Source organism: Cibotium barometz, chromosome 31, assembly GCF_041138505.1.
Source record: "Cibotium barometz isolate CiBa-2024 chromosome 31, ASM4113850v1, whole genome shotgun sequence".
Lineage (NCBI taxonomy): Eukaryota > Viridiplantae > Streptophyta > Polypodiopsida > Cyatheales > Cibotiaceae > Cibotium > Cibotium barometz.
The window spans coordinates 50721389-50742167 of NC_141076.1; the positions used below are offsets into that span (position 1 = coordinate 50721389).

Genomic DNA, 20779 nt, shown 5'->3' on the forward strand with positions numbered 1-20779 from the left:
TACACATGGATTGATGCTATTGGCCCATAGGAACCTTAATTGGACCATAGTCTAAAGATTTCTGAAAATCTAGACCCTTAGACTAAGGTTCTTTATACCTATTTCCAATTAATTCCAATTGCACATTGGAAAATTCTTTTTGAATTTCTATTTCAGGGGAACTCATCTGAATTATAAGAGATATTTTTCTATCCAAAAATATTCAAAATCTGAATATTCTCTCTCTAGAATATTTTTCTCTCTCTAGGCTAAAACAGATAGAAATAAGGTCTTTATATTTCTGAAGAGGGTTGATTACAGGGGAAGATACTAGACATCAAAAAGGGGTTGGGGGAGGAATCTTACACGGCTTTTGTATGCACATGATGAGCATACTGTGGTGAGACCCAGATGTCTGGACATAAGTGGTCATATGGAATTCAAGGCCATGAAGTTGGACTGGTGATCGGGTGCGTGAGCGATAGGGGTGGTGCCTGCTCTTTCTGTGTGTTAAGAAGAACGAAGAAGAAGAAGAACAGAGCGGAGTTTCCATGGCTTGCAAGTTCTTCGTGTGGGAGGCAACTGGAAATGTAATGGAACTGAAGATCGTTATTGTTCTCAATGGGGCGGATGTGCCTCCCAAAGATAAAGTTGATGTGGTGATCAGTCCTCCGTTTGTTTTCTTGCCACTAGTAAAGAGTACATTGCGTCCTGATTTTGATGTGGCTGCCCAAAATGCTTGGGTTAGAAAAGGGTGGTGCATTCACAGGGGAAATCAGTGCTGAAATGTTGGTGAATTTAGACATTCCTTGGGTCAAACTTGGACACTCAGAGAGGCGGTTGTTGCTAAAAGAGTCTAATGAGTTTGTTGCTGATAAGGTGGCTTATGCACTCAGCCAAGGACTGAAAGTCATTGCCTGTATTGGTGAAACACTTGAGCAACGTGAATCTGGAGAAACTTTAATTGTCGTTTCTGAGCAAGCTAAAGCTATTGCAGGAAAAATCGATGACTGGAGTAATGTTGTTCTTGTGTATGAACCTGTTTGGGCTATAAGCACCGGCAAGGTTGCAACCCCTGTCCAAGCTCAAGAGGTGCATGCTGATCTGCGGAAGTGGCTTGCGGCTCAAGTGAGCCCGAAGGTGGCTTGCGTGGCAACAAACACGAAGGTTTTTTTTCAAAGGGAATATCCGATTAATAAGCTAAAAAAAAGGAGGCGCAGTGTATTCGAATCGGGGGAAATTCGAAATTTTAGCTGCAAAAGTGAAGGGCGCCCGAATCTCTTGCGGGGAAAGAGAGAAAAACCAGAAAACAGCGCATATCGAAGGGGGTGTGCAGGAAAATGAGAACCAGAGTAGAAATTGACCAGTGATTCAGAAATTGACCAGTGACCAGAGCAGAAATTGACCAGTGATTCAAAAATTTTGAGGACGACTACTGTAAAAGGCATCTTGGGGTTAGAATTAAAGGAGAAATGAAGCGCTATTGAGGGAGATGATCTTCAAAAATCCTACTATACATGATGAATACTGGTTTGGGTGCATACTACAGTGAAGCGAAGTAAGGAAAAAGCAAAAATTCGAGCATTCGCTTCTTTTTTTACTCAAAGATAAGAATTCTAGTAGTTTTTTTTGTTACTTACAATTTCCAAAAAATCGTGTAGTCCTGGGATAAATACACTACCCCTTTAAAGCTTTGGGGAAGGTCTTGGGTAGGTTTTTTTTGTTGCTTTGGAGAGTCTTGAAATAAGAAAGCATCAAAATACAAAGATTCTTGGAATTTGGATTTTACTTTCTACTCGGTTGGATTTCGGATTGCTAGACATGGAGTTTTCTAAAATCACATGAATATGTTGTACATATGCCATATGTCATCTTTGCTTTGTGAGTTGTTGGAATCTGAAAAGCAGGTTTTCATGAAATCAAGAGATATCTTGAAATGATGGAGTTGGCAATATATGAAATATGTGATGTGAATGGTCACATGTATATGGAAATCATTTGTAGAATGTGTTATGCCTACATGTGATTGGTTTGAGGCATTTGGAAAAAGAGTCAGGAGAACTATGCTTGGAACTGGTCATGCTCTTGGCACACAATTTATGTGCAATCATCAAGGTGAATTTGGGGATGTTTTGAAGTGAATTAGCACATGTATATTTCATAAAAAATGGAGATGTCTTATGCTCCTTGAAGAGCTATGTGTTTGTGTTTTCTTGCTGGGATTTGAAGCAACTCTCACAGCCAGAAGTCTCGCACTTTCCCAGCGATACCACCCACGTCCCAACAACGTCCATCTTCACCACCACCATGACGATGTAGTAGGGATTCTGGGGGGGTGGTAGACATGCTAGCGGGGGGGAGTTGGCTACTTTTGCTTTGGCAAAAGCAGCACTAGGTCTCTCGATGCGTCTCCCCAACAAGGGGGCTCATCATCTACACATTATGAGCCAGCCCCCAAGAGACCCATTCTGACGTTCGATTCATGCGTCCTACCATACACCGTGGATGCAAATGGTGCCCTTGTGGGGTGGATGCATGAGGAAAGCAAGTCATGAATCATATGCATGAACTTGCAAACCTGGAGTTCGTGTAAAAAGTGAAAATCACAAGATGAACTTTCTAAGCAATATGTTATCTATGTGCTTAATTCAGAGTTCCACGTGCCACATGCGGGTCTGTGCTTCTTCGAGGAGTGGATAAAGCAGCGCATCAAGATTTTTCTCTCTAATAGGAGAGCAAATATCAAGAGAGCAGCAAAAAATAATTTAGAGAATCCTAGCATGTGTACGGCTGAGGAGGAGGCTCGCACGCAGTTTCGTGGAGAAAGCACCTAGGTGCTTTTCAACAACAAGCGGTGGCGAGTGTTTCTCGACTACAGAAGTGAGGGGCTTTGCACTTCGGCTTTGGTGAGAAATCCTCGTTTCTTGCTCGCTTCGTATCATTTCTTCTCTACTTTCATTTCGTTTTGTACTAAATTGTTTTCTAGAAATAATTGTATATTTTCTTATTTGTTTTTTGTAGAGGGAGGTTGTTGGGCATGATTATGAGTAGGAATATGACTATGGTTATAGAGCCCCTCGTTCGCAATTGTGGGCATGGATGCATACACGAGGTGTATGCTTGGATGAGTCCATTTTGGGGACTCAAGCTGATGAGGTAATGTGTTGCCTAAACCATGCTTTTTTCTATGTCTAATTATAGGGCAAGAGCTGAGAGAAAGGAGATAGGAAGTGTTAACCCACTCCAATCACGATGAAAAGAACTTGAACTTACTACAGGTAGAAGTAATGGAGAAATTCCAAGCTTAGAACCCATCAATGAGGAATCCAGAATGGAGGAAGGGTTTACAACCAGAGAAGAAGCAGGTAACATAGCTAACTTGGCTGTAGAAGTAGAGAACCGACTCTATACCAAGAAGGATATTTAGCTAATAATCAATCACCCTACATTCTTACAAGATATGGAGCTCTTAATTACACACAAAGACACACAGCGGGGCGGGCCCCGACTAATGGGGAATTCCACCAGGGTACCACAAATGGACTAGTCCATGAACCCGAGATACCTATAAGATCCAATAAATACAAGTAGGAGACGAGGTCTAGGAAGGGGGGGAGAAATTCCCCAGAGGCCTAAAAACGATCCAACCATGGACCTTAATGTGGCTACAAGGGTAGACATGTTAAATATGGTAAGAGAGATAGGTAGGGGGATGGTCACGGAACTAGGCTCTACTCTAGAACCCCGACCTTCCTAGATGAAACCCCATATCATTTCAAAACTTGTCCAAAAGTTCTCACAGGATGGGGATCCTATCCAACATGTAGAGATTTTTGAATCTACATGTGAAACTTGCGGACCGGTCAGTGATGTGACCATGATACATGCCTTCTCGCTGACCTTAGAGCTCATCAGTGGTTCAGAACTCTCTAGCATGAGGACAAGGTTAATTTTACAAGATTAAAGAATGTTTTTGTGCCCACTTTTTCCCGTAGTGGTGATAGATGGAGCCCTGTGGCACAACTACATAACATCAAACAAAAGGAAGATGACTCGATGAGAGACTATGTCTCTCACCTGAAGCACTTAAATTCAAGATGCAAACTTCGGGAAAGGTTGATAGATGATCAATTGTTACCTTGTTTCAGGAGAGGGGTTAGAGACCATAAAATGCATGATTACCTAGTACTAGCCCGACCAGCTACTCTTGATGCATGCTGCAAATTGGCAATCGAATATGAAGAATAATATGTTAGAATTGCCACAACCCAAAGATGTAAAAACATCTGCAGCAACCACGACTTCGTGTGTCTCGAGTCACCAAGAAATTGGAACTCAAAGTAAGAAAGTCAAACATATGACTGTGGATGAGCTCAGCAATGCCATATTAGAAAAATTAAAGGTCAGGGAAGGAAGAGAGACATCGGGGCATGGGCATAGTCACCTTTACCTACGCAGGGAATTGGTGTGGTGCTCCATGTGCAGACTAAATCATACTCGAGAAATCATACCACCACTGAATGTCCACAGTTAAGGGCAAGACCATTACTTTATTGTACGCACTGTGTAAAGTTGGGAAATGATGACACGTCAATGTGTAGATTTCCAAGGTTTCAAAATGTGGCACAACTACCAGCAAATAGAGCCCCATTGGCTTTCCGGCACCACCTATGCAGATCACTGCCACTGCTGGACAATCAACTCTTCCTACTTACCTAGGGGGATGTTCCGAGTACAAGATGCTTTACCCTTGCCACCACTAGTTCTACTGCACAACCACCACAGGCTAAGATCAAGCAAGTAGTGATTGAAGAACCATCAAAAGATGTTGAACTGGTGCGGGAATTAGAACTTAGTGTTGTGGAATACTACGAGGACATGGGTGAGGTCACGCCAGAATACTATGTTCTACACAATAACATGCCAGTACCTATGTTTCAAACCATGGTACAGTGGAAGGGCAAGGAAATAAACTCAAATATGAGAAGAGGACCTTTATAATGCTATGGTTGCGGTGGGCCACATCGAGTAGCCAAATGCCCAAACAACCAACAACTTCATGAAACTAAGCTTAAGGGCCAGTCGAGTAAGGGATACCATCTATCCAACGAGATGAACTACCCCGTAATAGAGGGATTTACATTTGTTGAAAGTTATGTCTATCAATTCATTACTTTTGAAGGGTTAACCTCTCCAAATGATGGTTGTAGATGAGTGGCCAAGTGCTCTTATTATGATTTATTACGCATCTATGACACCCCATTTTAGCCTATGTTTTATCCAGAGATGTGTGGACTAGGTGTGATTTAGATTGCTCATGTACAACGCCCATGAGTCTAAAACTCGTAGTAGCCTCAGCGTGGCAACCAATGTAAAGGAATGCCCACAACCTTCCACTTCCACCAAAAACAAAACTCCACCAAGACAAGCAAAATCAAGTGAGTTCAAAAAACAGGAGTGGTTTTTTAATTAGATACATTGATAAAAATTAACAGGATTACATTAATAGAAGGGGGTTTTTAGTTCAACTTTAGAAAAAAAAACCATTAGTTCATAAGTAAAGAGGGGTTGTTTTATTGGCCAAGGATTTTGGAAAAAATCCTATTACTTTGGGAATTTTCTTTTCAATCTACTTTTTGGTGTATCTTGAGCATACCAAGTCCAAAGCTATCGGAGAATATGGATTTAGAACCTACTCTTCAAGATCTTTCCAACAATATGTGACATGAGGGGGTTTTGACAAAATCTTAAAAGGGTTCACCGTGCCCCCATTTTGATAATCTTGCAAAATGGCAATTGGGATTTTTCCAAACTCCCTAATATGGTCTTTCAGGAGGGGAAATTTTAGGTAAGGGGTTTTTTAAATACTCTTGAATGCATGTGATACCTAAGGTTTTTAGTAGTGCATCCCTCGAGTTGCCGCGCCCAAGGCTACTATAAAGACACCAATCTAATTTGGGTGCCTCGATCATTAAAGCCTCTTCTTCAACGCAACACTCAGAGGCCAAGGAAAAATAAAAGTGTTCCACAGCACCATCCGTAAAAGCCTATGCGAGTCCCTCAAAGAACTCCAACATCTCAACATGTGTGGGTACCAAAACGATTATTGCAAACACAAGGGTACTACCAAGGAAATACCAAAGCTTGGATTCCCAAGCACATCAAAAAGTCCCTTGATCCTGTACAAAGAAGGAAACCTCAGCACCAAAGCATCACCAATTTATAATGTTCATCAAAGATGGGTGACTGTGCATGTCCTTCAACAACAAGGATATTGTGATGGTAATCCCATCATATGGTTACCAAGATTGAGTAAAATAAGGAACGCTTCCCCAACACCTTCAATCCCAACAGCTTCACCTAAAGGTCAACAAGAATGGAAACCCAAGCAGCACCAAGCAGGTCACTCAATAAATACAAAGATCTTGTGTGTTCATTCAAACACAAGGGCAACCAACTAGAACCTATACCTACCCTCTTGACAACACTTGTGCCACAAATTCAAGATTCGATTCTCATGTCTACAACGGAGACTTATGAGCACATCAAAAACAAACTCACAATGCTCTTTTCACCCCTCTAGATGAGAAGCATAAGTGCACAAGCTTTGCGACAGACATAAGAACCTATTCTCTAAAAAGAGGAAGTCAACACAAGAACCTCGCTAGGTGGTAGCAAAAAAGAAAAGAAAAGAGAGAGGCACAAACACAAGGGAGTCACACATATGGAATACCTAAAATTGGTAGAATATCATAAGCAACACCCAACAATCTTCAATAGCCATTACATTTTTGTTAAGCTTATAGCTTACTATTCTTTTGGCTAAGTTAATGTAGCAGCTTCTTTATGAGTACATTTTTGTTAAGCACAAGGGAAGAAGCATGAAGGAATAGATCCTACTCAACAAAACTGACAAGAATCTTGCCACAAAAAGGGACAACAAAAGCCTAATTCTTTAAGGGATGAATGTTGCTTCAATGAATAAAATGAGGAACTAATAAACAAAATTTTGTTTTCTGATGATTATGTCTATTCCTCCGAATCCTTCCTTCTCTTAATTTTCCAACTAACACAAAGCACATGCGTAACTCTGCTGATGATTCCCAAATACAAAGTGAGCAAAAAATATAAACCCCAAAGAAAAATATGCTCACATGCAATCATTCACAAACAACCCCACCACCCCCACCCCATAATTTAAGAATTCTTGCTAATTTCTAAGTTTTTCATTTACTAACTAGCCCTTCTTATTCCTTCCAAAGGAACAAAGACCATTGAACATCACTCAACATCCAAGCCATCGACAAAACTTGTCAATTCTCCCCACATAAAGGTCTTCAACGAGATCATAGGACGCGATTGGCATCAAGAAGGGGGGAATATTAACCCATTCCTAGGGTTAACAAAAGGTACTACACCATTATCTTATATCAAGGAGTCAAGGTAGATACACCAAAAGGTCATACATTCAAAATATGACCCATACTAGTTCTATGGAATACTTATGGTGATTTTTGCTTCAAGAACGTGTGGTAGTAAGTTAGGATGAAGTCCCAAGTGATGTAATTCATGGGTATATTATGAGAGTAGACATTGTAATAGCATTAGGCATCTTATGAGCCTAAAGTACCCGGCCAGCCATAGTTTAAGTGAGTGTGAACACTTATGGCCATGTATATAAGTGAAAATCTCTCATAATATAAAGAACTCTCCCATTGTGAAATAAAGTCTTTCTCTTGATAATCCTCTTACTAATCTCTCTCTCTAATGCATTCTTGAGTGTGTGAAGTGAGGTGACAGGGAGGGACGAGTACACAGTGCAACACAATGGTGTGAACGCTTGCGGGAGGCATGGTGGAATTGCTTCTTCACGAGTTATGGAGCTTAGAGACATCAAAGGTAACGAGCTTGGCCATTGGAAAGATCCTCACAATAGTTGCGGTTTGCTAAGTAATCTCTTGTTGGATGGGGGATTAGGGTGAGCCATAACAATCAACCATCCTAATATAGAATGGAGAAGGCTACATTTCTATAATTCCTAGCTTCTTTGCCAGGCCATCTGATATTATATTGAGTCCCAATCCTCCATCTAGGTTGACTTGTGACACCATTTGCCCTCTTAGTTTTATGGTCACTTTTAGGAACAACTATGTCACAGTCATGCATTGTTTCCACATTTCTACATCTTGCAGATGAATACTCCATTTCCTAAATGAGCACTTGCACTAATTTTTCACTCGGCACTATTTCCTAAAGCAAATTTGGCCTATAGTTGGGTATTAGACTTGATCTAGTGTTATATCCAGCTTCATTTTTTTTAGATCCTCGTAGAAGTCATATTCCTCCTCGAGATTATTTCTCCTCACTTCCTGACTTGGCATACTTTGGCCTATGTTCACCTTCCCTTCTTCCTTATTGGCTTCTCTTTCCTTTTCTTGACCTTTCCTTGTCAATTCTTTTATCTAGACTTGCTTCAAATTCTTTTCCAATTCCTTTTACAAGATGCTTTTACTACTTTGGGCTTTTTTAGGCTCTAGCTGGCACTCCTACATCCCTTGTTTAGTCATCTTCACACTAGCTAATGGCTTTTTGCCTGCTAGAATGTTTTCTCTCTTCCTGACTAGGCTTGTCCTGTCTAGATTAGTATCAGCATGCTCATTCAGGAGAGGGATTTCTTGCATCATCCGTACCATTCCTTGTGCACTCTGCACAAGTTTTGTGATTTGATTTTGGACCCTTTGTTGCCCTACCCACTATATTTTCTTTTGGATCAGTGTTCTTGCTTATCACTGTGTTAACAGGTCATTGCGACCTTTTCACTACCATTAACACTAGTGGTTTCTCTTGGTGTTTTACTACCCACTCATCCACTTTCATCATATTCACTGCTTCATCAACTCCTGCTAGGTTTGCCTCCCTTTGCAGCCTTACTTCTTGTAGTTCAGTTGATGGTTTTGTAGTATGGGAAAGTCAATTTGCCTATACCCAGGGGTGCTATAGTAGTAGCATATCAGTCTAGCTTCTCTTTGTCCAAATATTCCACCTCCTCCTCTTTTATAAGGACTTTTGTTTTGAGGCCTAGGCGACTTGATTGAGAGTTGGGACTTGTTGTGTTGCTAACTCTCTTGTCTTCTGCTACTCTTGGGTTCCTATTCTGAGTGTTATAAAAGCATGTATTAGGTGATGTGGTTGCTCGCATTACAAATAGCACATGGTTGCTGTGTGGTTTTTATCTAACATTCTTCTTCTGTGTGACCGTGGTTATTAGACTTGGTGCACGTGACATCTGATCTCAGTCGAAACCTTGCATGTCCTCTCGCAAGCTTGGCTAGGGCGGCCTTCAATTCTTACTAAACATCCACTTTCTCCTTCTTGCCTTTCTTCCTCCGGGGCTTGTGCTCTTCAGCATCTGAATCTTGACTAGAGTCTGATTCTGAGGTATCTTCACCGAAATCTGACTTAGAAGTTTCTTCTTGCTTATTTCTCCTTTTGTTACCTCTCTTTTTCTTCTTGGGGTCTTTCCTTCTCTATCTCAAGATTCCTTTGGCCTTGGTTTCTTCTGCTACCACTTGTTCAAACGTGTCTCCAAATCATAAGAGGCTACTACCATTTGGAGCTTCTCCCTCAATCTTCTCATAAAGCATTTACTCAGTCTCGATGTTGCAAGTTTGTCACGCTAGTCTAGGCGCATTAGTAATGCTCTTAATTTTGCTACATAATCTTCCATTAGCCTCTTCTTTTGAGTCAGCCTTTGCATTTTTTCTAGTAGCCCAATGGTGGTCTTGTCTCTCTCGAATCGTTTTAGGAATGCTTTCTTTAGTTCCTCAAATGTCTGGAAGTACTCCAGACCATACTAAGCATATGAGCTGGTGGCGTTTCCACCTAGAGTTTTTGTAAAGTACTCTATCTTTTGTGGCAATGGGGCTTTGGTGGCCAAGAAGGTGGTGTGAAAGGCAAAGATATCAGCATCCGGATCCTCTTCACTTTCACCCTTGAACTTTGGGTATTTCAGAGACATCCTTCCACACGGCTACTTATTCCTCTCCTTCTTGATCTCCTTGCCTCCTATTTTGTAGCTCTTGGTGTTCTTCCTCTCCCTCTTGATCCCTCAAAGGTTCTTGATTCTATTGTTCTTTCTCTTGCTGGCGTAGAGCCCTTTCCAAAAGTATTTCTACACGGTGTGGCCACCCTTGATTTCCTGAAGCCTCTAACTGCCTGTAGAGATATTGCATTTCTATGCTCAAACTTCCCTCATTCTTCATGCACCATCCATTGCACTCTATGACTCACTCATGAACATACCTAACACCATGACGTGCACATTTTTTCTAGTGATCTACCCCAACTAGCTCCTCTACACCATAGGATTTACATGAGAACATGTATGTCATGCACACAAGCATAATTCAAGCTTCCTATGCTTGACTAGCCCCTTGTCTTCCAGCATCATGATCTTGCCAAAAGTGTCACTTCCCCGTCAAGACCTGACACTTAAGTGGTTCTGGACCACCTAGTTGGCTTATAAAGAGCAACGACTAAATCTACTGTACCCAATTCGACAAGCCAACATAGCATTGAGATACCAGTCTTCCCATGCTTAGGGGAGTTAACTATGAATATATGCGAGTTAGTTCACATCTCCTTCATGCTTTGTGATGGTAGTTAACATGAAGACAAACATGCAAGTAACATAAAGTAGCTGAAATTATGCAATACAGAGTAGTGAAACAAGAGAGATGGCCAACCCAAAAGATATTCTCTCAACAGTAGCTTAGACTATCAAGCATACATTACTCTTGCATCCTTTGATCCCCAGCCTCCTTTGATCCCCAGGGAATTCCCCTTTTTCTCCTTACATCCATTCGGGTACTAGCCATTTCTAAGAAATCATTACAAAGTTGTTACAGAAACAAGATGACTTGACACATGATATGTTTGTTGGCATGTTGCTAAAGGGAGGAATTCTGGTGGCGGCAAGATGGGCCGATCGACTGCCACAACAATTGTAACTGCTTTAATGGAGTTCAAACAAGCTGCTTCTTATGTATTTCCTCTAATCTCCTTCTTTGATATCCATTACTAGTCAAACAAATCGACAAAATTTGTCATGTTTATAGCACTCTCAGGTTCCATGTATTTTGAATACACATGAAAATGTGGGTTTAAATGAGGGGGAGGTGGAGCCTCTTTTATATTTCCTGCATGGCCGAGTCGATACATTCTAATTTTTAATGGAAAGGTGTTGGGCTACCAAAAAGTTTCAAATTTTGAATGAGAATTTACATGTTGAACTGCCAAATAGTGGCGGGGGCCAAAATAAACGCAGCGAGGGTCAAAAAAAAAATTGAAGAAAGCATCAAAAAAGTAAAAAGTGTTTTTGACACTTTTTCCAATGCTTTTTTGACGGCTTTTTGGATGCTTATTTTGACTTTGGGGATTTTTAAGAGATCGATGCCAAGTCACTTATCCACATTTTTTGTGTTTTTGTAGTTTTAGGAGAAATAGCTTGTGGAGAAGGTGCGACCCTCTCCGCACCTCCCCCCCATCTCTTAGGGATTAACCTAAGTCCTTCCCCTTGCTCTTGCTTCTAATTGTGTGTGTGTGTGTGTGTGTGTGTGTGTGTGTGTGTGTGTGTGTGTGTGTGTGTGTATGTGTGGTGTCTGGGTGTAGACCCGCTCTTTCAATGTTTCTAGCATGTTTTGTTTGTGTTTGTGTTTGTTTTGTAGGGTTTCCATTGATTTACTCTCACAAGTTCTCCTTGGTCTCTCATGCTACAAGCCTTCCCTCAAGACTCCAGAGCTAGTAGATAGCCCTTGCCTTTTACCCTTGGTCTCTCATGCTGCAAGATCTCCCTCGAGACTGTAGATCTAGTAGATAGCCCTTCCACCTTGACTTTTGATTGTGTGTGTGTGTCGTGTGGGGTGTGTGTGTATATGTGATTTCACAGTTTTGCTAATATGTCTTGTTTATGTTTATTTGGTAGGGTTTCCACTGATTTACTCTCACAAGCTCAAGCTCTCTCTTGGTCTCTCATGCTACAAGCCATCCCTCGAGACTCCAATTAGCTTACTTTCTCTCTGGTAAAAAGTGCCCTAATTGCATTGCCCTGGCTTGTTTTTGTATGCATCTACTTGCTGTTGAAGTTGCCCCCTCGATGTGGGATTTGGGTAGGTAGATCCTTCACGACCATGCTCCTCTCCTTAGAGTCATGCTAGAAGCATGGACACAATGATGCCACACACGTATGCCCCAAACACTATACACTTGCATAATCATATAGATAACCACCTTTATTTGTGCGTGTGTAGACCATGGATTGCACACCAAATGGCACACCTGCATATAGGCCCAATATGTTTGTGTGTGTAGACGATGGATTGCACACCAAATGACACACCTGCATATAGCCCCAATATCTCCATCATCGTGCCTACTCTACAGTGAATATCTCCCAAAGAGCTTTTTAATTTCATCTTGAGCCGCGAGTAAAGGGCTATGTCTCAAGCATACTTTGGGTGAAGGGATGGCACTTTTGCACAACCATTATAGCCCACCATCACACAAGTCATGGTGATGGACACCCCGCCCATGGCTCGCTCGACTCATTCGAGCCATGGAAGACGAGATCGCTCATCGAGTTGTTGCCATGGTGGTTCGTGTGAGCGCGCACCCATTTCTAGTTGTGAGGGAACACCACGCTCACACTCATCCCAACGCTTCAACAATAGTCCCTCTACCCCCAATCTGGCTCGTAACCAATAGTGAGTAGCCTTTTAAGATTCTTTTACATGTTCATTTCCATTAGAAAAGGCATCAATAAAGGCCCACCTATAGTAGTGTAGGTGTAGGGTTCATTGGCTGGGTTTACCATGATTGTCAAGTGTCATCATGGAGTAATAATTGACAGGAAAGCATGGTGGGTGGCTGATGTACTAAAGCTGATGAGGGTGGGTCGGATGAGCTTGGTGCTTTTCCTTATGGATATGATAGATTTTAAAAGCTTTGAATTAGAAGTGGATATTTCATTGACATAGTATAGCATGTAGCTTGCATCTCAAGTTGTTGAAGTATTTGTATAAGCAAGAAAGAAAAACGTTGTTAATCCAGTGTCCACAAGATTTTGAGTTTAGATTACTCTCTTGGGCTTGAAAATGGAATGTCAAGACCCAATGACAAGGCCAGCTAGGCATGCCAAGAAGTTCGAGGTAGGGGGCTCACAAGTATCCTTATACTTATTCATAATTTAATATGATAAATATGAAGATTCATTTTGGCTCTTTGAACTTTGTCTTCAATTTGTCTTGTAAATTTCTTGGTCTTTTAGTCAATCAAGGTTTTAAGGATAAAATCAAAAGCAATGGGTGGAATGGATAAAATGATAAAAAATTTATAGCATTCGTATTACTCTTGATATTTATGTCAAAATTTGATGGCAATATTAAGACCCCATAAACAATTGATTTTCATGAAAATGTTGCAAGTGCCAATAAAACCATATCGAGGCTTTTTTTTCATTCTTGGAACATTTTTATTTTGTAAGCATTCGTTCACTACATTTCAAAAGTTATCACGGCTCTATAGTTTACATTACATAAAGTAATATGCAAACACATTTGAGCATGAAAAATACAAACAGGTAATCCATAGACACATTTGAGCATGGAAAATACAAATGAGTACAATTCATTCCCACCACAAGGTAGAATACATCTTCTACACGGCACTACTTATTTTTGTTTCTTATTGAGGCATTCTCTAATAAAATGGAATTCTCTTTCAACAAGAAAGTATCAAAGAGTTATTTTCTCATGACACATTATTATTGGGTGGATGTGGGTTGGTGGGGTGATGTGGTCAATGTGGCATTATCATAGGGAGGATGGTGGTGGAAGCAAATCAAAAAAGTTAAAAATGTGTTATCAATGGTAAAAAAACCTCTCATTTTGAAATGATAAATTCAACATGTGTAATAATTGCGGACGCTAAAAGAAGGTCAAGAGAGCGATTTTGTTATTACATGCTAATATTAGCGTTGAAGGGACCTTTTTCTCAAGATGATACAATTTGCACATTAGGTGTAATAATGATATTTATACCTGATCAATTTAGAATATATTAAGATATACCTTTAAGTGGAAAGGACTTTCTGACGCCTTATAGAAGTAATTATAAAGCCACCTAACAAATTATGGGGATAAAGCTTGGTTGGAGTAGAGTTTATTTTCAACACAACTTTTAACATTATTATGGGAGGTTAGGTGGACGTGGGAAATCGTTTTGTTAATAGCCAAGTGCTACAACAATCAAATTTATTTCAAGAAGTGTAGTATTGTCTCCTATTACTACATTAGTTAGTCTGATACTAACTAATAAAATGGAAGCTTTTAACCTTGGTAGCATTTAATAATTATGTTGAGAATAAAGCTAATTGTAGATTAGGTTCTCTCTCTCCTGATGGATATGAAGGACACATATGGAACTTCGATTTTCAAATAATATGATGGAATAACTTTTAAGGGAGAAAAAGTATTAAATTTTTATTTTTTGTATATAACTTTCAAGGGAAAAAATATTGAGATAGTTTACATGTTAAAAAGTATCATAAAAGAGACTGGTCGATGTAACATCAACCGTAACTAGTCTTCGGTAAATTTAGGAAAAGAAAAGCCTTTCTTTGTATGTAGATCACTAAAAGTATAAGCATTTCTTCTTCTTAAAGCCTATGGTTGTTGCTGCAAATACAAAAGCATTTTCTTTCTTCTTCTCAGAATTCCTTTCATATGAAAAGTGATCTAGTTACATATTCTTTGTGTGAATGTAAGTATAATAGAATTCATGGGGCACATATTGACACCCCAAAATGGCCTGATGTTTAAAATGATTTTTTTTATTTTACTAAGCTCAATTTCTTTGTGATTTGAGAAAACAAATAGAAAAGCTAGTGGGCACGAGAAGAGGACTTTTTGACTCGTGAAAGAAGAGGGTTTCAAAAAAGTGAAATATTTTCTTGGTGGGATGGATCATAACATTCCACCTGAGCGTGAATGAAGGTAAAGCAAGAGAGTGGGAAGAAAAGCACAACATGGGGCTTTTCGTACTTACCATTGAACAAGACAAGGCACATATCTCCAATTGGTGTGAACCACTAAAAGGGGATCGTATTCATCCATGAGTCATTTTCCTTGAGTTCATAGCATATCCAAAGTGCACGAAGGGACTATGGTTGTGATGACCAAGGCGAGCGTGGGGGCGTTGGGGTATAAATTAAGGGGCCGGCCGGTCTATGAGGGAGAACTAATTCCCTTGGAATCCAGAGAGAGAAAATGAGGATGCGCATCAGCTGCTGCTTCTGTGTGCACTTCTTCCTTCTACTGTTCTTGTGTTCTGTTGTTGACTTGGGCGCCGTGCAAGCTCACCATTATAATGGCGGCGAAGCAGCTCTATCACTCACGGTGCTGACGGACTTCAAACGGCGCCTCAACAACGGCACGTACGCGCTGTCCAGTTGGGGCAACCAGTCCCCTCATCTCTGAGCAGGCTATGGCAATTGGCTGCATGGGAGTATACCAGCTGAGCTGGCCAACTGCACCCAGCTTGACACCCTCAACCTGGCTCAGAACAACCTCACCGGCAGCATACCGGCTGCTCTCGGCGACCTGCCAAGCCTGCAATATCTGCTTTTGTGGTTCAACAGCCTCACTGGCGCGCTGCCGGCGTCGCTGGCCAACTGCTCACAGCTATTCCAGGTCGAAATTTCCATCAACCCCAACCTCAAGGGCTCCATCCCAGCCGAGTACGGACGCCTGCAACAGCTGGGCGTACTGCGCCTCTTCGCGAACCAGCTCTCCGGCATGCTGCCGCCGACGCTGGGCAACTGCACCGCGTTGATGGCGCTCTCTCTCTTCTCCAACCGCCTGTCCGGGGAGCTACCGCCCTCGCTAGGAGATCAACTCTCATCACTGCAAGTGCTCAGTCTGTACAACAACAGCTTCACAGGGCAGATCCCGAGCGGGCTGCACAACTGCTCAGGGCTGGTTTACATGGAGCTCTCAGAAAATGCATTCACGGGTGCGATTCCGCACGAGCTGGGCGCCATCTCTTTCAGCGCACCGGACACAGAGGGACTTGCCCCAAGTACGGGCCCGTATCTTAGCTTGCAGCAGAACTCGCTCAGTGGCGAGATACCGACCACCCTAAGCAACTGCTCTGGCCTGCAATTTTTGGATCTGGGTTTCAACAAGCTGCAGGGATCCATTCCCGAAGAGCTGGGCTTGCTGGCAAATCTAGAGCAGCTGTACATGACGGGGAACCAACTGACAGGGCATATCCCTCTCACGCTAGGTAATCTGTCGCATCTAGAGCTGTTGTTCCTAAACATGAACAGCCTGAGGGGGGCCATCCCGGATACCTTCACCAGCATTGCCAACCTTGCCAACCTCGACTTGGGCGTCAACCATCTGGAGGGTGCTATCCCGACCCATGTCGGATCCTTGGCCGCCCTGCAGAACCTTGTGTTGCTAGAGAACAACTTGTCCGGCCCTCTGCCGCCGTCCCTCGCCAACTGCTCACAATTGCAGCACCTCAAGCTCTCCAGCAACTCATTACGCGGCTTGTTGCCACCCTTCCTTGCAAAGCTCCCCCATCTCCAAGAGTTGGATCTGTCTGACAACCAGTTCTCCGGTCACTTGCCGGTGACATTCTCCAATGCCACGTCGATTTTAAGCTTGGAAGTCGCACGAAACAGCATCACCGGCACGATACCCAGCGTGATCGGGAGCCTGTCTGGTCTCCAATTGCTGGACCTCCAAGGAAATCAGCTGGAAGGGCCCATCCCAGGTGAGATTTCCAGATGCACCAAGCTTTACGAGCTAGATCTTCAAAGTAACGCCTTGCAAGGGGCCCTTTCTGTTGATCTGAGCCGTCTCTCTTCTCTGAGAAAGCTGCATCTGCAGAGGAATGCATTGCAAGGTAGCATTCCTGAGCGCCTGGGAAACTGCCATAACTTAGAGGATATTGATCTGTCACATAACAACTTCACGGGTGCCATCCCGACCTCGCTGCTCACCCTTCCCCACATCCAATTAAATCTCATCTTATCTCATAATTCCCTCACCGGATCGATACCCAACGAGGTAGGAAAACTGGTCTTTGTACAAAACATCGATTTTTCTTTCAACAAGCTTTGGGGTGAGATTCCTGCTACCTTTGGTGAGTGCACCTCCCTTCAAACATTGAGTCTTTCACACAACAATTTAAATGGAACAATTCCAGAAGCATTAGGTAAGCTCAAGAACCTTCTCCACCTGGACCTCTCCATGAACAACTTGTCAGGAGAAATACCTGGTGCGCTTGCTGACATACCAAAACTCAACTTCTTCAACGTCTCCCACAATCAGCTACAGGGTCCAATCCCTGCTACAGGATTCTTCACAAACCTGACAGCTGCATCCTTTTCAGATAATGCCGGGCTTTGTGGCCCACCACTAGCTATCCGCTGCCCTGCAATGCCTACCCATTCTGAGGTTAAGAAATGGGTGATTACTGCTATCGTTTGTAGCGTATTTGGGGTCACACTAATCGTCTGTGGTTCTTTCCTGTGGTGCATCCGATCCAAATTGTTTCCAAACGTTGGGCAAAGGAGGTTCTTCCGAGGTAAGGCACAGCTGCTCTAGCATTAACCTTTCAAAGCTAGTATGTATTGGCATTACTCTACTGGCTTGCAGGCTTTGACGATATGAATACATATATCACTTGAAAACCTGACTTTCTTGTGCTTGTTGAAAACCTGACTTTCTTGTGCTTGTTGCTTCATTCCTAGATCCACTCGAAAAAATATCATTTCGAGTCACTTCTGAGGAGCTTCTGGCTGCCACAAGTGGATTTGATGAAAGCAACCTCTTGGGAAGTGGTGGTAGTAGCAAGGTGTACAAGGGCATACTAAAAGATGGACTAATGGTGGCTGTAAAAAGATTCAATTTCGAAAATAACCCTGAGGAAGTAGAGCGCATCTTCCGCAAAGAATGTGAGACATTAGGCAAGATCAGGCACAGAAATCTTGTATCTATTCTAAGCACCTGCTGTAATCTCGACATGAAAGTCCTAGTTCTAGAATACATGCCCAATGGAAGCCTCGAAGAGATTTTGTTTAATCAAGGCCAAACGTTTCGATTGGAGTGGGAGATGGTTCTGAACATAGCACTGGATGTTGGGAAAGCATTAGTGTACTTGCACCATGAGTGCAATGTGCCTATTATTCACTGTGATTTGAAACCAAGCAACATACTTCTTGATGAGAACAATGTGGCACATGTAGCAGATTTTGGCATAGCAAAGTTCCTAACCCCCAACACCACCTCCTGTTCATCAGCATCCCATTTCAAGGGATCTATTGGATATATTGCACCAGGTCTCTCTCTCTCTCTATATATATATATACACACACACACACACACATATGTATATATACACATATATATGCATACACACATACATACATATAACCAGAGATATATATATAGACAACTAGATAGATAGAAAGCGAGTCGACGTATGTGAACACACAAACACACATTAATACATACATATAGATACATAGATACATAATTAGGCGGGTGACAAACAGAAAGCTAATTGATGCATTTGCTCCTTTTGTTAAGTGTCTTTCCTAGGAGAAATTCCAAATTCCTCAAATACCACTATAGTGTATACCATAAATTTATATTGTTATCCTTTTTGCAGAGTGTGCTACACTTTCTCACCACTCAACCAAGGGAGACATCTACAGCTATGGAGTTGTGCTACTCTGTATGTTAACTCGAAGGCAGCCAACAAGTGAACTCTTTGACAATGGGGTTGATATGTCAAAGTGGGCCAAAAGCTTCTTTTCAGAGAGGTTCCTTGATGCACTTGACCCTAGTTTGCGTGTTGAAGTGGAAGCTTCAAGGTGTGACACAGAGGTGCTTTTGTTTATGAAATTGGCTCTCATGTGTACTGGGCAGTATCCATCAGAGCGCCCAACATCAAAACAGGTGCTGGAGAGACTGCTACAAATTAGGGGGAATAGAAGTACTTCCAACTTGAGAAACTTGGATATATTGGAGAGAATCGAAGAGTCAATCAAACCTCGTCGTCACCTTTCAGATGATTACTCACTTTAGAGGTGAAGTCTTACTACTTGTGATACATCTTAGTGCCTTCCTACAAAAAAATTTACATTAAATATAGAAAAAGCCAGAAGATGCAAAGTATAAATATTAGTGTGCAAAGCATGTGGAGAAGCCATAAAAGTTTCTCAAATAACTAATAAAAGCCATAAGAAATCTCAAAGAAGCAAAGGGAATACTTTGATTATGTGAAAAATCTCTTCTTATTAGTTGTAGGAGACGTGCTCTTGTCCAGGTGATCATCAAAGTGTGTACAATTGTAATTATATTTTTACATATGTGCTCTGAATGATGTATAAGAGGAAAATCATGGTTTGGTATACATGATGTATGAACACAACTCTATTTTAGAGTTGTAAAAACTTAAATATTACATATGTGCTCTTAATGGTGTGTAAGAGGACAATCATGGTCTAGTGTACATGATGATGTATGAACACACTCTCTTTCAGAGTTGTAAGAACTTAAATATATATATCTTTTGGATAATTGGGTCAATGTTAGAAATAGACCTTTTTTGAACAAGTGAGAAAAATAATGACCTTCAAACTCCACCAGTTTTTATAGAGAAAATACATAGGTTAGTCGGTTTTATAAATAAAAATGATAAAAAATTGACTATTTAAATTCAAGGCTAGGAAAAATCACAAGCCGTGAAAATTACACCACAAGATGGGTTTTTTTTTTTGAAACTAGATTGGGTGGCAATTTTTGTATCCAATTTATACTTCAAGATTTTGCATAAGTTAAAATTATTAATATTTCTATTGGTGAGTGCAAGACAATCTAAAATTATTACCTTGATCCTAAAAGAGTAATATATGGTATTAGATCTCAAGGTGTCATGTTTGAACTCACCACACAAGAGTGCTCCTTATGAGTTTCCTCGAGCATGACCCCATAGAAAGGAGTTTTGGGGTCTCTGCCAATTTTCTGCACTGTTTGATGAGGTGTCCCCATAGTGAGGATGCAATAATATTTGATTCTTTGGGAAGAGTAACCTAAGAGAATGTCAAGGGTGGTAAAAGAGCAGGGGGAGGGATGGTATGCTCCCACATTTTACTCCCCTTGATTGTTAGCCCTTGACTGGTAGCCCTTTACAACTTGTCATCCGGCCTCACACATTTTCTTCCCCTTGACTGGTAGCCCCCTATACCTTGTCATCCACCCTCTTTACTTTGAAATTTCAAATTTGACCAATATCACTCTTCAGAACACTTTTTGCTAGACCAATAAAGAGAGTCACACTCTTAGAATCACTTCTTCTCATGCCTTGTGCATGTATTAAGACATGCTCACTTCTTGATGATGTAGATTTCCTTGGGAGGAAGAAGCACCCAAGAGGTTGTAGAGGGCCATCAAGGTGGGGTCTAATGTTTACTTCCATGACTTATATAGTGATACCCGATGATGAAACACCCCCTCTCCCAATGCATACCAAAATATATCCTTGTGAATATATGTATGTATGTATGCTTGTTTATTTGTTTATGTATTTACATACGGTTTATACACGTCTGTGTGTGTGTGTGTGTGTCCACAATCAAGGGAATGCTGAGTGAGTTTTCTTACACCATGTATGGTATCAAGTGACAACATCTATATCGAATACTACAATAGGAAACTAAGAGAATATA

General features: G+C 41.4%; 1 protein-coding gene and 1 pseudogene across 1 annotated transcript; both read left to right on the top strand.

Annotated features, from left to right (window-relative positions):
- Nucleotides 1-530: 530 nt before the first annotated feature.
- LOC147620997 (triosephosphate isomerase, cytosolic pseudogene) lies at nucleotides 531-1323 on the top strand (annotated as a pseudogene).
- Nucleotides 1324-7856: 6533 nt separating this feature from the next.
- Nucleotides 7857-19527, top strand: LOC147620998 (uncharacterized). Its single transcript, XM_086825374.1, has 4 exons — nucleotides 7857-7878; nucleotides 15517-17631; nucleotides 17798-18385; nucleotides 18718-19527. Exons 1-4 carry the CDS (start codon nucleotides 7857-7859, stop codon nucleotides 19134-19136), a joined length of 3144 nt encoding a protein of 1047 aa, XP_086681500.1. The 3' UTR covers nucleotides 19137-19527.
- The last annotated feature ends 1252 nt before the right edge of the window (nucleotides 19528-20779 follow it).